The sequence below is a fragment of the Populus trichocarpa genome, chromosome 17 (assembly GCF_000002775.5).
Source record: "Populus trichocarpa isolate Nisqually-1 chromosome 17, P.trichocarpa_v4.1, whole genome shotgun sequence".
NCBI classification, from domain to species: domain Eukaryota; kingdom Viridiplantae; phylum Streptophyta; class Magnoliopsida; order Malpighiales; family Salicaceae; genus Populus; species Populus trichocarpa.
This window is the reverse complement of record NC_037301.2, coordinates 3,789,396-3,812,208: the sequence shown is the minus strand read 5'-3', so window position 1 is coordinate 3,812,208 and position 22,813 is coordinate 3,789,396. Positions and strand designations below refer to the sequence as shown.

Here is a 22,813-nt window from a genome sequence, read left to right as displayed (position 1 = left end):
TGTGTACCTTTCAGAGGTGTCAAGCCTCTTTCGATAAGAGAACGATATTGTGCGTAGCCCAAAACACCACAGGCGCTAGGTGTCCAAAACAGCGCTTCAGGAATTCCGAATTCTTCAGCTGCGTCAAGAGTGAAGCTCATGCAAGCATCAGAGATAATACATGTCACCTGGGGCACAATACTGGAGGAGTTGAGTTTGACAATAAGATCACGAAATGGGGCTAAGCAAGTCGTGGAGGTGCAGTCACAAAGAGATGGGATGTCTTGAGTGGCATCAGCAATATCTGATGGTGGAAGACCATCAGGAATGGTCTTAAACTGGAAGTCTGGCAAGCCATCAAGAGAGCTGCTGCCTCTAGACTTGAGTAAGCGTCTGTGGTTATACTCTGTATTAACAAAGGTTATGTGAAAACCTTTGAAGTGGAGTAGTTTTGCTAGTTTTAGCATTGGGTTTATGTGACCCTGGGCTGGAAAAGGGATACACACGGCATGGGGTTTATTTGCCAATTCTATGGACACCATCTCTCCGATCACACACAAGAAGATTGGATGTTGAGGAAGGAGAGAAAGACGTGCCCCTTCTTATAGATAAAAAGAAGAAGAAGGTGAGTGCCCTCTTTTCTGGGAATATTATTAGCAGTTGAAAAAAAGGCCACGCAAGCTTAAATCCTACAAAGAAAATCCTAGCCATGCATCTATATTTTTATTTTTGATTATAACTAGATGAATCATGCATGAAGGTAAATTAAGGATTTCTTCCCCTAAGCATGGCAACTCATAATAAAACGAATTTAAGTTGCTATAACAATTTACCAACTAGCGTGGAAGAAAAGGTGAGAGATTTCTTGCAACTTCCTTCTCCTTCCCTTCTCCCCTTTTCAAATTCCTTACTTTCTCTCTCTAAAACATCATCTCTTAGTTTCCCCCTCTCCTAAACAAGTTGATGTATAGTTTTCCTCGTAAACCTTCCTTAAATTTAGTCCAAAATCAAGTCTTTATCAATAATTTAAGAAAACAAAAATGAAGTAGAAGAAGATGATGGAGTAAAATTAAAATTTTTCCCTACCTTACTATTGGAACAACAAACCCTTTTTAAAGAAAAATAGGAGGGGATGTTTTCTCAATATTATACAAAAGTCACTAATAGTTCATATGTCAGGTGACTCCTCATAAAATTTCAACTTGATTAAATGGTTAGATTGAGAGTTATGATTGATATTGTAAATTTGAACAGTAGGTAATTTTACACTAAAAACCCAAATTTAGGTATTATTTTATTTATTAAAATTGTCAAGATCTTCAAAATAATTCATTGGGGACTTACATCCCTATTCATAATAAAAATTCTCCCCCTAAATTCCCTCTCTTTTCGGTTAAAAACCATGCAATTGTACGATATTCACGTGTAAAATCATATATGAGTTTGTTCAGAGTTTCATTCTATTTTTTAATTGTTTTCTAACTATTTTAATCACAATTCGTAAAACTTTCTTTTAAATAACTATCTTACCTGATTAGAAAACTTACACGATTTATAATTCGGATATTGTTTCGTATACCAATTTATTTCTCTACTCCATCCATGATCTAAATAAATTTATTGGGATTTTTCATCCCAGTATTAATAATTTATTCCTTATAATTTCTCATTTTTCAACCCAAGAATCAAGGCTTGATATCCGACCATTTTGTTGGAACAACATTCAACAAGAAAGAAGGTGAGTGGCAAGACCTCTCTTTAAAGTGTGGCATAAATTACTTCGGCACAAACTCTATTTTGTCATGCTGCACCATTAAAGAATATTTTCCAAGGTTTTGACATTTCAATGAACAAGAAATCCATATCAAGTAGGTCTTTATAAAACTTTCATTCATCATGAGTAGGATAATCGAGTAGAGAATCGATTAATGTTTTCCCCCTAATAGCCTTTTAATTGTAATAGATAAAAAATTTCAATTCTTAAAGCAATAATGACCATTTTGTCAATCTCTCTGATCGTATTTGCCTTAAGATAATGTATTTGAAAAGGTCGACTCAAGAAATTAGTCATACTGAATGTGCTTGGCTATAATTCCTTAATTTTTTTATCGTAACCTTTAACACTAGACATGTCTTCTCTATTAGAGAATAATTTAGTTCAACTCTATTTAAAGCCTTATTAAGGTAGTAGAGAGCGCTCTCCTAACCTCCATCATTTTTTTATGCTAACAACACTCCCAAAGAACACATTTGAGTCGCAATATATTAGATTTGAGTCGCAATATATTAGGTAAATAAACGTTCTGATGTTGGTGCTTATAGGAGAGATGTTAACAAGTACTCTTTGATCTTGTTGAAGGCATTAGTGCAGGCTTCACCCCAACAAAACAACGTATCCTTCTTTATCAAGTGAGTGAATGGTTGACATTAACCAGTTAAGTTATAAATGAATCTTCATATACAAGCCAACTTTCCTTGGAGACTGTTTAGCTTGTGGATGTTTCTTGGCTCTAACATCTCTAGGATGCCATCGATATTAAACTGATTAGTCTTAATTCCTTGATATCAAGCTATGAATCCTACGAATTTGTCTAAAGTCACACCAAAACACTTTAGTGGGTATTAGTTGGAATCAATATTATTTGAACATCGGATGGAGATCTTATAATAAATTTCTTTTTCCTTTAATTTCACCATAAGGTTATCAACATAGCATTCAACATATTAGTGAAGCATATCATCAAAAATCTTTTACATTTCCCTTTGGTAAATGGAAGCTATATTCTTCAAGCCAAAAGACATGACCTTATAGTAAATTATTTTTTAGACTGAAAGACTATCTTTTCCTCATCTTCGAGTACAATTTGAATTTGATTATAGCTAGATGAATCATACATGAAGGTTATACTCTCATGGCTTGTGGTAGCGTCAACTATAATCTTAGTGACTGGAAATGGGAAGTCATAATTGGAACAATTATTGTTAAAGGTCTCAAAAATCCACTTAAACATGGATTTGGCCATTCTTTTTTTACTAACATGATATTTGAAATACATGTACGATACTTGACCTCACGAATAAAACCTTCTTGGATATGTTTGTTGACTTTTGCCTCAATTTATGAGACAACTTTAGAATGAAAGTGATGTCAAGCTTGTTTTACAAGTCTGATCCTATTTCTTACTGATAATTAATGAATAATGACCTTCAAGTTTAAACCTAGCATATAATCACAGGACAAAGTGAAGATATCTTAGTACTTCATTATAAGTTTTATGCAACTCATTTCCTCTTTAGGTGATAAGTTTGCATTTATGAAGGTTAGGCTAGGGTTTTCAATGGTGCTTAAGTTAACCTTTTTATGTCCATCAACCATAGATTTATTTTCTTATTCAAAAATAGCCAGAGCCTTCTAAATATCTTCTTCAATAACAAACTTATCATTATCATCCTCTTCAATAGTGATATGATTTGAAGTCAGATGCATTATTTCCTTCTTCTTTTTCTTTTCTTTAAAGGGGTTTGTGATCACTATCATGCACTTCTTTATTCTTAATGCCATCTCAATAATTAGTACCCATTCACTTTCTAACTTCATGAGTGAAGGTATTTTACTATGAAGATCCTTTAAGCCCTTAACCAAAATTGGTTGATGGTTGTGTATATTCTTATCGTCTTTTGACTTGGATGGTCTAAGTCTTCCAATGATTGAAGTTTGTTTAGTATCCTTCTACTTTTTTTGGTTCCAGTCCTATCAAATACTAAAGCATGAGTCATAGTCATGCAAAGACAATCCTAAACCAAGGATCTAAGATGTGTACGCTGACTTTGTTATTTATCCTTCAATGTTTCCACACTTATATATCATAATCTCTCATTCTTAGTATTAAAATAAAATGGCGTAAAAGATTCATATCCTAGCCCTTGAAGTTTTGCCATAAATTTTCTTCTCTCTCCAAACTCTTTTAGTCTTTTTATAAACTTGTTTTCCCATTTATTGGGGAGTCATTTAAGATTTGCAACCATTGACTCAGCTTGATGAACAAACCCTTTCAATATAGGTTTTCAAACTTTGGTCAATGCAAAGAATATTAACCCTTTTTTCTTGTTAATACTAGGATATAGTGTAGTACTATAGCCTTATATGATACCTTATTATCAATTAAGTTTTCTACTACCTTTCCCCTTTCTTTAGTTTTTGTTGGACAAATCATTTTTTCATTTATAGATGATTTAGGCCTTTTTAAGCTCCTAGAGTTCATTTTTTCCTCTTCTTTTATGAAACCATTTTCATGTATCCACGGTCATCCAAGTAGCATGTTATAGGTAGTTTTAGTCTCTACAACGTGAAAAAAGCATTGGACTTCATATCTTCCATGTGTATCGCAAGTCTTATCTTTCTCATGGTGTTTTGCCTCCTTAATTAAAGCTTTAAATCATTAGATGAATTGGGAAAAGTTTATACATAGGAATCCCAAGCTCTTTTAAGTTCTTAATAGGTAGTATATTGACAGTTGAACCATCATTCACCAAAATACAATTCACTATCTTTTTTATGACATAACCTTTGATAAAAAGAAAGAGATTGTGAAGTTTTGATCCAAGTGATAGGTCTTTATTTTTTAAGAATATCTTCATGTCATATACACCTTGAGGCAAGTATAAAGTCATCAAGGCTTTTCTCTATGGCTTATTTGATATGAGTTTTCTCTCCACCAACTTGATAGCAAGCAACAAACATATTTCCCATCCTCTTTAGCTCTTTTAGCATGTACTCATTTAGTGTAATGAGTTTCCTTAAGCTTTGAATTACAAAACCTCTTTTCTAACTATTATGGATTTTTTTCACATCCTTCAATGAATTAGGTTGTCAATTGCCTTTTTCACTATTAAGATTCTTATTATAATTATCTTTGTCATTTGTGCATGCTTCTTCCTCCCTTTCTTTATAAGTGGCCAAAGTCCATCCTTTGTTGTCATGATTCTCACCAAGGTTGTTAAAATCGCGTTTTGACTCGTAAAATCGTATGATTTTATGAGTCAAAACATGCTTTACGTGCTGAATCGTTTGAAAAAATCAAAAATGGGTGAAATCAGGTTAAAATCGGGTGAAATCGTTAAAATCGGATGAAATCGCGCAAAATCACGATTTCAGGACCGATTTTACGATTGTAACAAAATGCATGCACTGAAACAAAATGTCACCCCCATGGTCCAGCTGTCAGGCGCCTATTGGCTGTGGAAATGCACAGTCATGCCACGCGTTCTTCACTCTTCAATCTTCAGTCACAAAAGATGAAAAAAGTCTTCAGTGTTCAGTGTTCAGTCTTCACTCTTTCTCTTTCACCGAACAAATTCCTAATCCCCTTCTCTAATTAACCAACCAGGCACCGACAACCACAAAAGCGGCGGCGACGATCTCCACAAAAGCGGTCACGGTCACGGTCCAGTCTTCACTCCTTATCTTTCCTCACTCCAGGTCCAGTCATCAATGCTCACGGTCGCGACTTCCTTTTCATCAACAGCGACGACGATCTCCTCAACAGCTCACGGCTTCGGGCTTCCTCTTCAATCTTCATCAACAGCGGCACGCCGACAACGATCTCCTTTCTTTCCCATCATCAACAACTGACGACTTCCTCTTCATCAACAGCAGCAGGTGACATCGGGCCTCTTCATCGGCAGCCATTCAGCCTTCATCATCAACGACTCTTCACCATAAGTTGATTTTGCCTTCATCATCATCACTGCAGTAGTTGATTTTGCCCTGTAAATCATAATTGTATATTCCCCTGTAATAGATTTTGATTTTGCCCTGTGACCCTATAATTATTAATTACAATTTAGATTGTGCCCGGTCCTGTAATTTGTATATTTATAATGTTGAATTGAATTGAATGGAACTGATCGGGTGAAATTGGACTGAAAATTGTTGAATTGGATTGAATTGAATGCCATTTCAGTATATATCTTGATTGAATTAATTGGACTGAATTGAATTGAATTGAATTAATCGGGTGAAAATTGGACTGAAAACTGTTGAATTGGATTGAATTGAATGTCATTTCAGTATTATAGGACTGAATTAATTGGACTGAATTGAATTGAATTAATGGGGTGAAAATTGGACTGAAAATTGTTGAATTGGACTGAATTGAATGTCATTTCAGTATTATAGGACTGAATTAATTGGACTGAATTGAATTGAATTAATGATTTTAGGATTCCATTTCAGTATTATAGTTTTTTGAATTGTTATGTATAACAAAAAATTAATTACAATCATAAAATGTTAATGTATTTTAAAATTCCTTACGATTTTACGATTTTACGATCCGTTTTTACGATCCGAGTTTGTATTGCATTTTCCGTGCCGTGTTAAAATCGCGATTTTAACAACCTTGATTCTCACATGAATTAGGCTTCAAGTCATTACCTTGCGGTACATGTGTGATATGTGAAGCTTGACTTAAAGACATGGTGATGATCGTAGGCACAATGATCCTAAGTTATATAGGTTTAAAGAAGCTAAAACTAATCACAAATAGTGATTGTTGTGAACCTAAACTCACCATAGTCGTAATGTTGGAAGCTGTTATTTTATCATAAAAATGTTGTCTCCATTCTTATATAGCCTCATGATATTGTCTTTTAACACAAAACACTTATTTATATGATGGTTAATTAGGCGGTGGTTTTTGCAATAAATTAGGTGCTCTATTTGGTTTGCTTCTTCGAGATGTTTAAGATCCAATAGCTTAATAATATTTTCTTCAAGCAAAACATCTAGCATCCTAGATATGTTCGAGTTAAGGAATGGTTACTCCTTTTCTTGTCACTTTTTTCAAGGATGGTTTCTTCCTTTTACCCTTATAAAAAGCAAATGGTGTTGTGTGATCATTCATTTTAGCTTTAAAGAGTTCAATCATGCTCCTCTTCTCATTGATATGTATTAGAGAGTTCAATCATGCTAACCACATGATGAGTGTTGTTGAAATGATTAAGAAACTCACATTTTATTACTCCTAACTATTGATTAAGCTAGACTCCAAGTCAGTGTACTAGTCGAAGGTATTGCCTTTTAAGAAATAGACAAATTATTTTACTATGAGATCACCATCAATTCTAACATTGTTGCAAGTCTCCATAAAGTGAGATACATGTTATCTTGGATTCCCTCTACCATTCCAACTAATCTTTTTACATAACCTTGCTAGTCGAAGTTTAGCCACCCTCATTCATGCTCTAAAGTTTGTTCATCAACTTTCCTATGTTGTGGTCCTTTTCCTTGAGTGAAGTCGAAAAACCTTCAACAAGTTTTGTCAAGTTAGCTATTTGATACTCCAAAGATACAGTCCCGGTTATCATCACTAACATGTACCAAAACCTGAAGTTACTTGGTGAATGATAAAGAGAAGTCTCCACGAGTGAATTTCCGAATTAATAACCTTAAGTGCCTAAGAAATTCACACCCCACATTTGATTTTTATGGTGGAGTTACTTGTATTTTTTATCATTGAACAAGTGAATTCTCGTGCACCTCATGCATTCAACGCTAACATCGTCTCAAGAATCAACTTAGTTTGCACAATTTTGTTGCTTTTAGAAACAACAACAGTGATCATGTTTTTTCTAGTTGCCATTAAGAGGTTGTTGGAAATTCTTTCTTGAATGGAATAGATAAGATGTAGAGATATCCCCAGTGGAGTCGCCATAAATTTATAGATATAATTTTGAGTACCTGAAAATTAAGCAAAAACATGTGTATAAATATTTGATTTTATTAAAACATATGACTACGTACAATCTCTATTTAATATAACAATCCTCTGATTCTTCTCTTGAACTTAATATATGGTGACTTATTTATTTGTGAAATCAAGCCAAGATTTGTGATTTGCAAGAACATGAATTTAGATGTGAATTGTGAAACAAGATTTGGTGCTCTGAAGAGTACCTTTGATTTGATTTCAAAGTGTTTAGGCTTAATCCAATAGAGTTTCATTCTTTGCAGACTTGAAATATAGATGAAGGATACTTAAGAGCTTTTGAGAGAACTTTCTTACTTGAAGAAGTTGTATCTCCAATAATCATTTTTTTTTGTCTAGTGTGAGGTCCTCTATTTATGGAGATTTATAGGGGTACCCCGGTCTTTTATCAATGTCACATGACATTGTTTTATTAGTTGATTTTTATTTATGAAATCTTATATTATGAAAAAAAAATCTTAAATATCTCATCTCACGTATCAACCTTCCATTAGTCAAAACACATATAAAGATCAATTTATTCTCCATGTAATTTATTTCATTTTTTATGTAAAAAAATTAAAATAAAGATGAAACATGGCAAATTTTGATTGGTTACAATATATATATATATATATATATATATATATATATATATATATATATATATATATATTGCTTCTACGAGCTTCTTTCTCTATTAGCAAGTGGGGTTCAAGATTGATGGTGATCCAAGTGATACATTGAGTTTGGCAAATAACATGGTTCGCTGTGAAACTTGTCATTATTGGATGTTTCCAGAGTAGTGATGGGTGAATTACGTGTTTGATAAATTTCACAATGGTCTGGCAAGATTGTTATGCGAATGCTGCACTGGCATGAACCTCGAGGTACAGGTGGTTTAGAAATGTTGAGACATGTTATATTAAAATGTAATTTTTTTTATTTAAAATAATTTATAAAAAATAAAAAAAATATTATTTTAATATATTTTTAAACAAAAAACATTTCAACTTTCCAACATTCTATAACACACTTCAACTTAACTCTCGAACCAGTGCGCAATCAAAAGCTTAACAGCATTGAAAGAAGATGCCAATATCACTAAAGCAGGCTAGGAATTAGCACTTGAACATTTAACGCTGAAAATCATGCCCTGTCGACTTAGAATAAACAATTTGGCATCCCATGCAGACAACTGCTTGTTCATTCTCTTATAAGCCGAGATCCAGCGTCTTCCATGGTCTTGACAACCAGCTGCCTTTTATACGATTAGCAAGAGTAGTTTAATTATTTTGTTTCTCAAAATCTCAGAATTGGGTTGAAGTGTGCCAAGGATTTCAAGGCTTGTATACAAGGGAAAATAAAATTATAGTCTGTGATTATGATTTTTAAAGCAAGTCAAAGAGAAGAAGAGATGCATGCAGTGATAATATAAAAGAAGAGGAAAAAAGTTTCTCAAGTCGTAGGATAATCATAATATTAATAACAGCAATAGTCAATCGTTATAGTCCACACAGTCCGAAACAACATTGAGTTGGTCTAACATGTTTTCCCTAACCTCGCCCAAGGGAAATTTTTGAATAAAACTGATGTGGGATATCATTTTGACTTATTGAAAATGATTTTATTCATTTAATTCTTGAATATATATATTATCAAGAACTTCTTGAAATTTTGCTTCTAGTCTGAACATGCAATCCATGTCTGGGTCCATAAGACTATAATTTTATTGCGGATTCTTTTGAAATTATAGAGGTCATGAAGGGCGGCTAGTACTACTAGTAGCTAGCGACAATACGACGATTGAATAATAGGTTTCTGCATGTTAAAATAATAAACACTGAAGTAAGTGATAGAGACCATAGTATTTGTCTAACCATATAATTTGTTACCCAAATTATGAGGTGAGCTTACTTTGTTGTTTAGGAGCTCGTGAGCGGCTGAAGGGGCACGACAACCCAAAAGGTATCATCACGTCTTGTCTTACGTAATTTTGAATATTTAATTCAACGACATAAACGAGTTAATTATAAATTATTGTTATTATTTTAAAAAATAAAAAATATATTTTTTAAATTTTTTAAATTTTTTTTTTATTTTTATCAAACTACAATGAATGGATTGTAATTTACTCTCATTCAGGGTTACCACAATCAAGTACCCAAATATCAAACTCTCATTCATGAAGGTGCTACAAATTTATCCATTTTATTCTCTTAAGAGTAACAATAATTTACAAGCTCTTATTTTATTTTATTTTATTAATTGATTTCGAGTGTTCTTCTAGTATATCCCATAGTTATTAAATCGGCTCGGTGATTATACTTAAAAGTATATTTTTATCAAGGTTTTATATCATCATTTTGCACTTGAAGTATCAATAACTCCTTAACTAGAGCATGTTTTATAATAACATGTCTAATAATATAAGATACCTTTAATTTATGGTAAATGTTCATCTTAAATGCAAGTCTATCACATAAATCAAAGGATTGATTGATGAGTTCAACTACTGAAATTCAGAAGACAAAGAGAGGGTTAAGCTTAGAAAAAAGATGCTGGTTCAGTCCAAACTGGAACACTGTTCAGTCATTGGGTCATATCTGGAGCTGTAGAGCTTGGATTTCAATTTGGTTTATATGGCAAGAAATTTAAGACATAAGCCTAAAACATTCATGAGGAGTTAAAGACTCAAATCTGCTGTTTAGAAGTCCAAATCTTAGCAACAACAAAGAAGTCAGAATCTGTCCTGCAGCCCAGACACTGTTTAATGTTCAGCCCATATCTCGAGTTCTAGAAGTCCAAATGCACCGATTCTTTTTTTGTTGGAAAGCTGAGAAAATTTCCTTGAACTTTCATGTGGACAATCTGTTCAAATTCTAACATTAGCAATGACGTTTTGTTTAGACAAGAAGATAAGGATTGTCACGAAGTCAAGATGTGGCCACGCACTCAACAATTAGTCATCAAATCAATAGTTCCAAATTTTGGCCTATAAAAGGAGGCATTTGTCGTGCATTTATGTATCTTGGTTTTCAGATCAAGATCATGTTCTTGCTCTCTTTCTTTATATTTTTGTAATGCTTAAGTTTTGTTTATATTAATCTCTTGTTTATGCTTTCCATTTCCTTTCCTTTACTTAGTTAACTTATATCTTATTTATGTTCTTATCTTATTTATTTATGTTTCTCTCTTTCATTATGTTTAGCTAAGTTTATTATTTCAAGGTGAAAAGGTTACACTAATGGTGTAAGAATAAGTATAGAATAAACTCAACTTGGACTTTAATGTTTGATACTAACATGTTTTGTGTTTGTTATCTTGTTCACTTTTAATACTTTGCTTGTTAAATGGTTAATCTAGATTTATGTTGTATAACCTTTAGTACAACAAATACTTGACACTTTCATAGCCCAACCGTATGGTATAACCGACACCTGTGCTATGAAAGGAACTTGATTTGTTGTTAACATAAGTTATAATCATTAATACCTGACAACATTTACAAGTATTAACATTATTCGAATAAGATAACTGATATAATCATGTTAACAATTTACAATTCGATTGGAACCTTCTTTGTGTGTGGTTTCTAGTTGAGTAATAAAAAGAGTTTATACTATACTTGTTTGAAATACCATTAGTGGATCCTCTAACCTTGACAATTATTTTATCATTGTTTAATCCTTATATCAATATCACATCTCAAAGCTCTCTTCAACTCCTTTTCTGTTATTATCTATTTCTTTATTTGTAGTTTATACAATTAACCTCCATGTGGTTCGACTCCGCTCTTGTCGGGTTATTTATTACTTCGAGACTCCTACACTTGAGAGAAGACATCAACTCTTTGGTCGTGTCAAGTTTTTGGCGCCGTTGCCGGGGAAGTAAATTCTTATATAAATTATAATATTTATTTTATTCTCTTTTCACTTCTCATTTTATCTAACTATTGTTTCTTTTGTTTTTTTTTTTTTGTTTTTTCTTTTCTTTTCTTTTCTTTTCTTTTCTTTTCTCCATTTTATTCTCTTCCCACACGTGCATGAGAGTTTGGCTACATACATTAAGTGGTAAACTTTGTAGGGTATCCTCATCATTTTCAGAAAATATGGCCGAAGAAGATAACCAGTCGCTTCATAATGAGAATAATGAGAATAACCGTGTTAGAACAGTTAGAGACTACATGAATCCCACAAGAACAAGTGCACCCTCATGCATAGTTTTCCCCCTTGATGCATCTCATTTTAATTTTAAGCCAGGCATTATTCAACTTTTACCTTCTTTACATGGCTTAAATTTAGAAAATCCATACTTGCATTTGAGAGAATTTGAGGAGGTCTGTAACACCTATAATGACTTAAATTGTAGCATGAACACCACTAGATTAAAGCTTTTTCCTTTTTCATTAAAAGATAAAGCTAAAACATGGCTATAAAATCTTAGGTCAGGATCCATTAGTGCTTGGGATGAAATGCAATAATAATTTTTAAAAAAGTTTTTTCCATCTCACAGAACAAACTCTTTCAAAAGACAAATCACTACTTTCACTCCAAAACTAGGAGAAACATTTTACCAATGTTAGGATAGGTATCGAGACTTATTTCATACTTGCCCTCATCATGGTTTTGAAACATGGAGATTGGTTTCACATTTTTATAAAGGGTTAACACCTAAAGATAGACAAATGGTGGAATCGATGTGTAGTGGAACTTTTGAAGATAAAGACCTTAATGAAGCAATGGAGTACCTAGACTTGCTAGTTGAAAATGCTCAAAATTGGGACACTACAGGCACTTATGAAGCACCAAGTAAAACTCTATCTCATACATCTAGTGGAGGAATGTACAACCTTAAGGAAGATCATGACCTCCAAACCAAAGTTGCATCTTTAGCTAAAAAAGTCGAGGTAATAGAATTGAAAAAGAGTGGTCAATTAAAATATTTTCAAGACATTGTATGTCAAATCTGTGAAACCAATGAACACTCAACAAATGATTGTCCAACTTTGCCTTCTTTTAGGGAATGCCTCCATGGACAAGCCCATGCTTTAAACAGTCTCCAAAGGCCTAATCATAACCCATACTCACAAACGTATAACCCTGGTTGGAGAAATCACCTAAATTTCAGTTGGAAGAGTGATGCGCAAACTTCACAGCCACCATTTCAAGCACACCATAATTTCCAAAATTCTCATGGATATGCACCTCCTTATACTCCACCTCCTAGAAGAAATCTTGAGAAAGCATTGCATGCATTCATTGAAAAGCAAGAGACAATCAACACTCAACTTGCTCAAAGCATGACAGATTTTAAAGATACTCTTGCAAAATTCACATCTGCTCTCAGTTTTCAAGAGAAACATAAGTTTCCATCTCAACCATAGCAAAATCCAAAGGAGCATTGCAATGTTAATGCAAGTAGTTCTGGAAGCCAACACATGGATCAAGTCAAATTAGTCATCACTTTTCACAGTGGTAAGGTTATTGAAAAACCCACTTTTGAACCTTACGAGAAATATGATGAGTAAATCTCTAAGGGTAAGGAAATGGTTGAATCTGAACATTGCAATGAAAAGACTGATTCCCCGCCAGCATTTCCATTTCCTCATGCCATGACCAAACAAAGGAAAGTCAATCACAACTCTGAAATCTTTGAAACTTTCAAGCAGGTAAGGATCAATATACCTTTGTTGGATGCTATTAAGCATGTACCTTCTTATGCTAAATTTTTGAAAGATCTGTGCACTATGAAGAGAAAATTGAATGTGAAAAAGAAAGCCTTTTTAGCTGAACAAGTAAGTGTTATTCTTCAGAACAATAATGCTTTGAAATATAAAGACCCTGGTTGTCCTACAATTTCTTGCTTTATTGGAGAACATAAAATTGAAAGAGCTTTACTTGATCTTGGAGCTAGTGTGAATTTACTTGCATATTCAGTTTTTCAAAGTCTCAATTTAGATGAGTTAAAACCAACTTCTGTAACTCTCTTACTTGCTGATAGATTTGTAAAAGTGCCTAGAGGAATAGTTGAGGATGTGTTAGTACTAGTTGATAAATTCATTTATCCTGTAGATTTTATTGTCTTGGATACACAACATGTTGAGCATGTAATGATAGTTTATAATATACTTGTTTGAAATACCATTAGTGGACCCTCTAACCTTGATAATTATTTTATCATTGTTTAATCCTTATATCAATATCACATCTCAAAGCTCTCTTCAACTCCTTTTTTGTTATTATCTATTTCTTTATTTGTACTTTATACAGTTAACCTCCATGTGGTTCGACCCCGCTCTTGCCGAGTTATATATTACTTCGACACTCCTACACTTGGGAGAAGACATCAACTCTTTAGTTGTGTCACCCGGCCCAGCGGGTTGACCCGGGACCCGATTGACCCGGTGATTGGACCGGTCTGGGTTTAATAAAAGACCGGTCGGGGCAACAACCTGGCAAAACCTGGTCGACCCGGCAGGTCGACCTATGAACCGGGCAACCCGGGCAAACCCGGACGAGACCCGTTGGATATTGTATCAAGAATCGGTGATAAAGGGCTGGTGTTGTGGTTCTCAATGAGAGTGAAGGGAGTTGCAGCCGCTGGCCAGAACTGGAAAGAGAGACCTTGTGATGGGAGTTGTTTGATTATCATCGTTGACTTGATCGAATGGATTTTATGCTGCTGTACTTCCTGTGCTGGTATATCATGTTGTAGTTTAGAGAATCCATTTTGGTTGTCTGGTAGAAGGATCTTGACGGGGGTAAGTTATCTTCAGAGTCTTCTTCTTGCTGTTGAAGAGTTGTCATGCGCCGTCGAGGCAGAAGCTTTAACTTTCTTTGAAGTATTGCTGCTTGATAAATTAGGGCTTTGATTTTGAAAGGGTTGTTATATACATGTTGACTATACATTGGTGAATTTTCTATCTTACTTCGGGTCTTGTTTTGCCAACAAACTTAAATGAATTACTGTTGGAGAAAGGCTGATATTGATTATTTCACCTTCGTATTTATAAATTAATATGAGTAAAATAGAAGAATTTGTTATATTTGCCCCTCTAGTGACTCGGACGAACTTGGATGAGATTGTTTTTTTTAAATGTGATTTTTTTTCTAGATTTTTTTTTAATATTTTTTAGTTGGTTATTAATCCTTTTCAAAGTTCACTATATAAATACTAGAAAAATGTTTTATTTTTTCAATACGAGATAAAAAAAAAATTTGTTTAAGTATCTTTTTAATGTGGGATAATTTTTTAAAAAAATATTCTTTTAAACTTCATTATTTACAATATATATAGCCTATATTTACATGAATTTTTTTCATATGAAATATTAAAATTTTAAATATATATTTTTAATTTTTCCGAGTGATCCGGGTTGACCCGAGTTGATCCGGGTTGTCCCATAAAATCCAAAACCCGGCTTCTTGGTCGGGTCAACCCCTGGATCGGGTTTAATAACTATGGTATATCCACCTGAAAACGTGGAAGAAAAAAAAAGGCACTTATTGTTAATAATTAATATATGATGCCAATCACCGGCCATGACATCCTCACCAATACCTTGATTGAATAAACTTATATGATAAATAATTCACTGCCATGTAATTGCAAACTAATTAATCATTTTTATAACTAAAGTGTATTGATAAAAAAAAAACTCATGCGTATTGATTTTGGACCATATAAGAAGTAATCACAATTCCTTATATAACTGGTGACCAATAAATTCAGTCTTCTAACTCATAGAAGGTGTGAAATACAAAAACTCAGAGAGTGAGAAACATGGGATCTCTTCCAAAGAGCACCAAGGCTCATGCCGTGTGCGTCCCATATCCAGCTCAAGGTCACATAACTCCTATGCTCAAAGTAGCAAAACTACTCCATCACAAAGGCTTTCACATCACCTTTGTCAACTCTGAATACAATCACAGACGTTTGCTCAAGTCCAGAGGCCGTAACTCCCTTGATGTCTTGCCTGATTTCCAGTTTGAAACCATTCCAGATGGTCTAGGCGATCAGATCGATGCTGATGTTACCCAAGACACTTCATTTCTCTGTGACTCTATCTCAAAGGCTTGCTTAGTCCCATTTCGCAACCTTCTTGCCAAACTCAATTCATCAAATGTTGTCCCGCCTGTAACTTGCATAGTAGCAGACAGTGGCATGTCCTTCGCTCTCAATGTTAAGGAGGAACTTCAAATCCCAGTCATCACTTTCTGGACTTCAAGTGCATGTGGCACATTGGCCTATGCTCATTACAAACATCTTGTTGAAAGAGGTTACACACCACTCAAAGGTAAGTACTTGATACATTTATTACTAATTTCATACTATCATCAATCTTTCCGGAGTAACTTGTTCATGTAACGTGTTTTTATCTTTGATATCAATGACGCAGAAGAAAGCGATTTGACAAATGGATATTTGGAGACAAAAATAGACTGGATTCCTGGAATGAAAGATATTCGTCTGAAGGACCTTCCGACCTTCATTCGCACAACAGATCGAAACGACGTTATGCTAAACTTTGTGATAAGAATAATTGATAGAGCTTCAAAGCCTTCAGCTGCTCTTGTGAATACTTTTGATGACTTAGATCATGATGTTCTGGTTGCTCTCTCATCTATGTTTCCTCCGATTTATTCTGTTGGTCCTCTTAATTTGCTTCTTGATCAAACACAGAATGATTATCTAGCATCAATTGGATCCAGTCTGTGGAAAGAAGAGACTGAATGCCTGCACTGGCTCGACTCCAAGGATCCCAATTCTGTTGTCTACGTGAATTTTGGAAGCATAACTGTCATGAATCCACAGCAACTTGTGGAGTTTTCTTGGGGACTAGCTAACAGCAAGAAGAATTTTTTATGGATAATCAGGCCTGATCTTGTCAGGGGCGACTCAGCGGTACTTTTGCCTCCAGAGTTTCTTGAAGAGACTCGAGAAAGAGGCCTGATGGCGAGCTGCTGTGCGCAGGAAAAAGTCCTGAAGCATTCATCGATAGGAGGGTTTTTAAGTCACATGGGGTGGAACTCCACCATTGAAAGCATGTCCAACGGCGTGCCGATGCTATGCTGGCCTTTTTTCTCCGAACAACAAACTAACTGTAAGTTTGCTTGCGTTGATTGGGGTGTTGGCATGGAAATTGAAAGCGATGCAAATAGAGATGAAGTAGAGAAGCTTGTGATAGAGTTAATTGATAGGGAGAAAGGTAAGGAAATGAAACGGAAGGCAATGGAATGGAAGTCAAAGGCTGAAGCGACAGCTGGTATTAATGGTTCATCATCCATGAATTTTGACAAACTTGTCAACGACGTGCTCCGCTTCCAAAAACCTTGAATTAGCTTCTTTGATGAAATTGTTGTTACATCTGGTTGTCTACCTTTAGCTTTTTTATTGATCATCATTCTGTTACATGCTCCACTTTTCCATTCAGCCAACTGAATAGTTTGCTAATCTCCACGACAAGGAGCCATTAACGCGCATGCCCATGCTCCTCATCCATTCGCATTAGCATGGCGGTTCAATAATGTGAGAAACAAAAATACAAAACTTATCCGTATGCATGGAAAAAATTAACACTGTCAGAATTCATTGTTCACGAGGTTTAAGGAAAACTTCTAACCTTCGTGGTAATGGTATGAAATGTTGAAATAGACTTGTTGGGCTTGGTAATCATCAGAAATTGCGTAAACCTGTAAACTAGAAGATTCTCTTATGTGGCCATCAAGATATTAACGATGCATTTTGCCTTTGCTTCACTACGTGGCCATCAAGATATTAAGTACTAGCGTCCGTTTTGTTATTTCCTTTAATTGTCAATAACTGCCCACTACCCTTATTAATTATCATTTGTGTCTGTTTTGCTATTTCTTTTATTGTGCCCATTAAAGATGGTGGAAGTGGGTACTGTTTTATGTAACGGACAATTAATTGTTTAATTGTCAATTTCAGTTATTTGTAATTTTCAGTTGTTTGTAATTTGGCTATTTAAAGCCTCGTTCTAATTAGTAAAGGGCAGATTAAGTTTGTAAAATTCTTGTTCATTATTTGGAGAGAGTCCAAATGAGTTTTCAGATATTGGTGAGATTCTAATTTCTGAGAGCTAATTTGTTTGTATTTTATCGCAACACCAAATTGGTATCAGAGCCGGTTTTGATTTTCAAAACTTCCTTATGCCAAAAACCAGAAGTGGTTATTCATATAACATCATGGATCAAGGTTCCAACATTCCCAGCTCTTCAAATCCAAACCCAAACACCGATACTTTTCAAGCCTCATCAAGTTTTCAACAACAACTTGATCAATTTTCTCAAACTTTGAACGTGATGATGCATCGTTTGGACGTAATTGACGAACGCAGCAATAGAGAAGTGGGGCGACCACCTAGGGAAGCCAGACGTGTACAAAGAAGACGAGAAGGGGTTGGGGACGACGAAGATGAAATTGAGGAAGTGCAGATGGGCGGGGTGAGACACAGGGCTATACATGGACAACCACGCGATACAGATGTTCAAAGAAACGTCTGGGATGAATTAGCCAGACGCATGAAGGTGGAAGTAGCAGACTTTTATGGCAAACTCAATCCGGAGGCATTTTTTGATTGGATTACTTCACTTGAAGACTATTTCGACTGGTTCTCAGTACCTGGAGAACGCAAGGTTCAGTTTGTCAAATTAAAGCTTAAAGGACCAGCCCGTGCTTGGTGGAGCAGTGTGGAAGAGAGACTTAGGCGAACCCGTCAGGCCCCTATGGTAGAGTGGGAAGATATGAAGGCACGGTTAGAAGCAAAATACTTACCCATAAACTATGAACAACTCATCTATGAAGACATGCTCCAATGGAATCAAAATAACAGAACTACGGTGGACCAGTATACAGAGCGATTTCATGAACTAACAGTGAGGAGCAAGACCAACGAAACCGAGTCTCAAGTATTAGCTCGGTATTTGAAGGGATTGAAACCTGATATTCGCAAAGACATGTTGACGGCCCGACTGTATAATGTTGAGGAAGCTTACCAGCTAGCTTTACAATTTGAGAGACAGACCTCGAATAACACACGTCGTTTTTATTCTGCTGACTCTGGTAATTTTCGTTTCCCAGTCCCTACCAGTGCAAAACCAACAGTCGAATCAACAAGAGGAAATGTGAATGGCGATTTTAAAGGAAAAGAAAAGGCTTTCGGAGAGGAACCCCAATGTTACAAATGCAAAGGACGTGGACACTTTGCGGTGGTATGTCCCACTTGAGATCAGAGAGTGGCTTATATATGTGAGAAGGACCTGGTGTTTGATGATGCTGAAATTAACCATGAAGAAGACCATATCCAAGAAGAAACTGATTCCAAGGAAGAACGATTACAAGCCACTGATCTACCCATTTGTGTGATTCAACATGTTTTGACAGGGCATAAAACCAAAGAGGATGTGGACCATGACTGGAGGAGAACCAATATCTTCCACACAAGGGTTGCATACGGAGACAAAGCTCTGAATGTTATCATCGACAACGGTAGTAGCATGAATGTTGTGGCCAAGGAAATAGTTGAGCGTCTTGGTCTTTCCCAAGAGACACATCCCACGCCATATCAGGTGCGTTGGATTAATGATAACAATTCAATTTTGGTTCAAAGTCGCTGTCTTGTGAAATTTTCATTTGGCAAGAAGTACGAAGACCAAGTTTGGTGTGATGTATTGCCAATGACCGTATGTCATCTGTTATTGGGGAGGCCATGGATGTATGATAGGCGTGTCAATTATGATGGTCTGGAGAATACCTATTCGTTCAAGATGCACGATCGGAAAGTGGTATTGGAACCACTCCACATCTCTGCGTTTGAAGGTCCTAAGAAATCCAACCTGATGCTGACTATGCGACAAGTCAAAGAAGCCATGCAAGATGGGAACATTCTTCTTTTCTTAGTAGGACGCGAATCCAAACAGCTAGATGGTAAAGTCCCTGAAAATGTTAAATTCCTTCTCCAAGAATTTGAAGACTTAATGCCAGAAGACCTTCCCCAACAGTTACCACCATTACGAGACATTCAACATGCCATCGATTTTGTTCCAGGTTCGTCTCTACCCAATTTACCTCATTATAGAATGAGCCCAACTGAGCATGCTGAACTCCAAAGACAGGTACAAGAATTATTGACTAAAGGATTCATCCGTGAAAGTTTGAGCCCCTGCGCTGTACCTGCATTACTCACCCCAAAAAAAGATGGTAGCTGGCGAATGTGTATCGACAGCCGAGCGGTGAACAAAATCACAGTGAAATACCGGTTTCCAATTCCACGCTTGGATGACATGTTGGACCAATTGGGTGGTGCCGTGATTTTCAGTAAGATTGATTTGCGGAGTGGATACCACCAAATCCGAGTAAAGCCTGGGGATGAATGGAAAACTGCTTTCAAGACAAAAGAAGGGCTATATGAATGGTTAGTTATGCCATTCGGCCTCACCAATGCTCCAAGCACGTTTATGCGTGTCATGACACAAGCACTTCGACCTTTCCTTGGAAAATTTGTTGTAGTATATTTTGATGATATACTCATTTTTAGCAAGTCTGTTACAGTACATTTGGAACACCTACGCCAGGTTTTGGAAACGCTAAGAACAGAACATCTCTACATCAACAAGGGTAAATGCTCCTTCCTTGAACAAAAGACCAATTTTTTAGGGTTCATTGTATCACACAAAGGCGTTGAAGCTGACTCCTCAAAGGTCCAAGCAATCCGTGAATGGCCTGAACCTCAATCTTTTTTTGATATACGCAGCTTCTTGGGTTTGGCAACATTTTATCGCAGGTTTGTCCCAGGGTTTAGCACCATCACAGCCCCTATCACCGAATGCCTAAAGTCCAAGATCTTCAAGTGGACGCCCGCAGCTGCCAAGGCATTTGGTGAGATAAAACAAAAGATGTCTTCTGCCCCGGTTTTGAAGCTTCCTGACTTTTCAAAGGTATTTGAGATTGCTTGTGATGCCTCTAATGTTGGTATCGGTGGAGTATTGAGCCAAGAAGGACATCCTATTGCTTTTTTTAACGAAAAACTCAACGAGTCTCGGCGCAAATACTCAGCCTATGAAGTGGAGTTTTATGCTTTGGTTCAGACTTTAAAACATTGGCGCCTTTACTTGGTACATCGTGAATTCATTTTATTTACTGACCATGACTCTTTGAGACACCTCAACTCTCAAAACAGGTTAAATGCCAAACATGCAAGATGGTTCGACTACCTTCAGCAATTTAACTTCACTATTCGACATACTGCTGGCCGTGAGAATAAGGTGGCAGACGCCCTCAGTCGACGACCACATATCCTGACTACATTCACTATTAATGCTGCCAGTTTCGAAGCCATGAAGGATGACTATGCATCAGACAAGCATTTCAAGGATATCTGGGCAGCACTGCAGTCCAACACATCTACCAAAACCGACTTTTCCGTATCAGGTGGATATCTCACAAAGAACGGTCGAATTTGTGTTCCAGGAGGTTCAATACGTGATTTCATCATTATGGAATTGCATGGAGGGGGATTAGCTGGCCATTTCGGGTTTGATAAAACATACCTGTTGGTGGCTGACCGTTTTTTTTGGCCACATATGCGACGTGATGTGCACACGATAATCTCCAGGTGTCGAATCTGCCAAGTTAACAAAGGTACAAAACAAAACACTGGTCTCTACACTCCTTTGCCAATTCCTCATCACCCTTGGGTTGATATCAGCATGGATTTTGTTCTTAGCCTACCCCGTACTCAACGTCACAACGACTCTGTAATGGTGGTGGTAGATCGTTTCTCTAAAATGGCTCATTTTGTTCCATGTCATAAAACATATGATGCCTCTAATGTTGCTTCCCTATTTTTAAAAGAAGTTGTGAGGTTGCACGGCCTCCCTACTACTATTGTCTCAGATCGCGATGTGAAGTTCATCAGTTATTTCTGGAAAACATTGTGGGCGAAATTGGGCACTAAACTGGCTTTCTCTAGCGCATTCCACCCATAGACTGACGGGCAGACTGAGGTTGTCAACCGCAGTTTAGGAAATTTGTTGCGCTGTCTAATTGATGATCATGCAACCAGTTGGGATCTGATTCTCCCACAAGCTGAATTTGCCTACAATAATTCGGTCAATCGCACCACGGGTAGCTCTCCATTCCAGCTTGTTTATGGTATGACTCCGCGAACACCTTTGGATATTATCTCGTTACCCTTACCACAAAGGACGAGCGAAGCAGGGTTAGATTTTGCTGCTCACATGATGTCCGTCCATGAGGAAGTTCGTAAAAAAATTGCCCTGCAGACAGAAGTTTATGCTCAACGTGCCAATTTACGGAAACGAGATAAACAATTCGAGGTCGGTGATCAAGTGCTGATTCGATTACGTTCAGAACGTTTTCCTCCTGGCAGCTACAACAAACTCCATGCTCGTCGTGCAGGACCCTTCACCGTTCTGAAAAAGCTGGGACCTAATGCCTATGTTATTGACTTACCTCCTACTTATGCTATTAGTCCGGTTTTCAATATTGAAGATTTGACTGCATTCAACGGTCAAAATGACTTTCCATCCCCTTTGGACGACATCCCAATCCGTGTTCCATCGACTCCTTCTCCATCTGATGGTATCCTTGCTGTGTTAGACCATCAGTTTGTCTCTACTCGTAGGGGTGGTTATTATAAATTTTTGGTTCAGTGGGCACACAAGCCTCTTTCGGATTCTGTTTGGCTCCAAGGAGATGAAGTACACCGTCTCGCTCCTGAAGTGTATCGCGACTATATCCAGCAATACTTGCCGGAGGCAAGTTCTTTGGGAGGGCGGCAATGATGCATTTTGCCTTTGCTTCACTACGTGGCCATCAAGATATTAAGTACTAGCGTCCGTTTTGTTATTTCCTTTAATTGTCAATAACTGCCCACTACCCTTATTAATTATCATTTGTGTCTGTTTTGCTATTTCTTTTATTGTGCCCATTAAAGATGGTGGAAGTGGGTACTGTTTTATGTAACGGACAATTAATTGTTTAATTGTCAATTTCAGTTATTTGTAATTTTCAGTTGTTTGTAATTTGGCTATTTAAAG

The 22,813-nt window shown here is 36.3% G+C and overlaps 3 protein-coding genes across 5 annotated transcripts in view; 2 read left to right on the top strand and 1 right to left on the bottom strand.

Annotated features, from left to right (window-relative positions):
- LOC7496618 (7-deoxyloganetin glucosyltransferase) overlaps nucleotides 1-592 on the bottom strand; it is a 42,989-nt gene extending 42,397 nt beyond the window's left edge. For 2 of the 3 annotated variants that reach the window (XM_052448318.1, XM_002323722.4), the window contains exon 1: nucleotides 8-592. In XM_052448318.1, the coding sequence (XP_052304278.1) occupies nucleotides 8-521 (514 nt within the window). In that variant the 5' untranslated portion in view covers nucleotides 522-592. The remainder of the gene's footprint in view (nucleotides 1-7) is intronic. The other variant, XM_052448319.1, reaches the window with a different exon arrangement.
- The window catches only part of LOC7496616 (7-deoxyloganetin glucosyltransferase), a 37,608-nt gene extending 20,446 nt beyond the window's left edge, over nucleotides 1-17,162 (top strand). The window contains exon 3 of the mRNA XM_052448320.1: nucleotides 17,110-17,162. The gene's annotated coding sequence lies outside the window, so the exon portion shown is untranslated. The remainder of the gene's footprint in view (nucleotides 1-17,109) is intronic.
- Nucleotides 15,421-22,813, top strand: part of LOC7461269 (7-deoxyloganetin glucosyltransferase) — a 37,936-nt gene continuing 30,543 nt past the window's right edge. Inside the window, exons 1-2 of the mRNA XM_002323941.4 lie at nucleotides 15,421-16,026; nucleotides 16,129-16,938. Of these exons, the coding sequence (XP_002323977.4) occupies nucleotides 15,513-16,026; nucleotides 16,129-16,938 (1,324 nt within the window). The 5' untranslated portion in view covers nucleotides 15,421-15,512. The remainder of the gene's footprint in view (nucleotides 16,027-16,128; nucleotides 16,939-22,813) is intronic.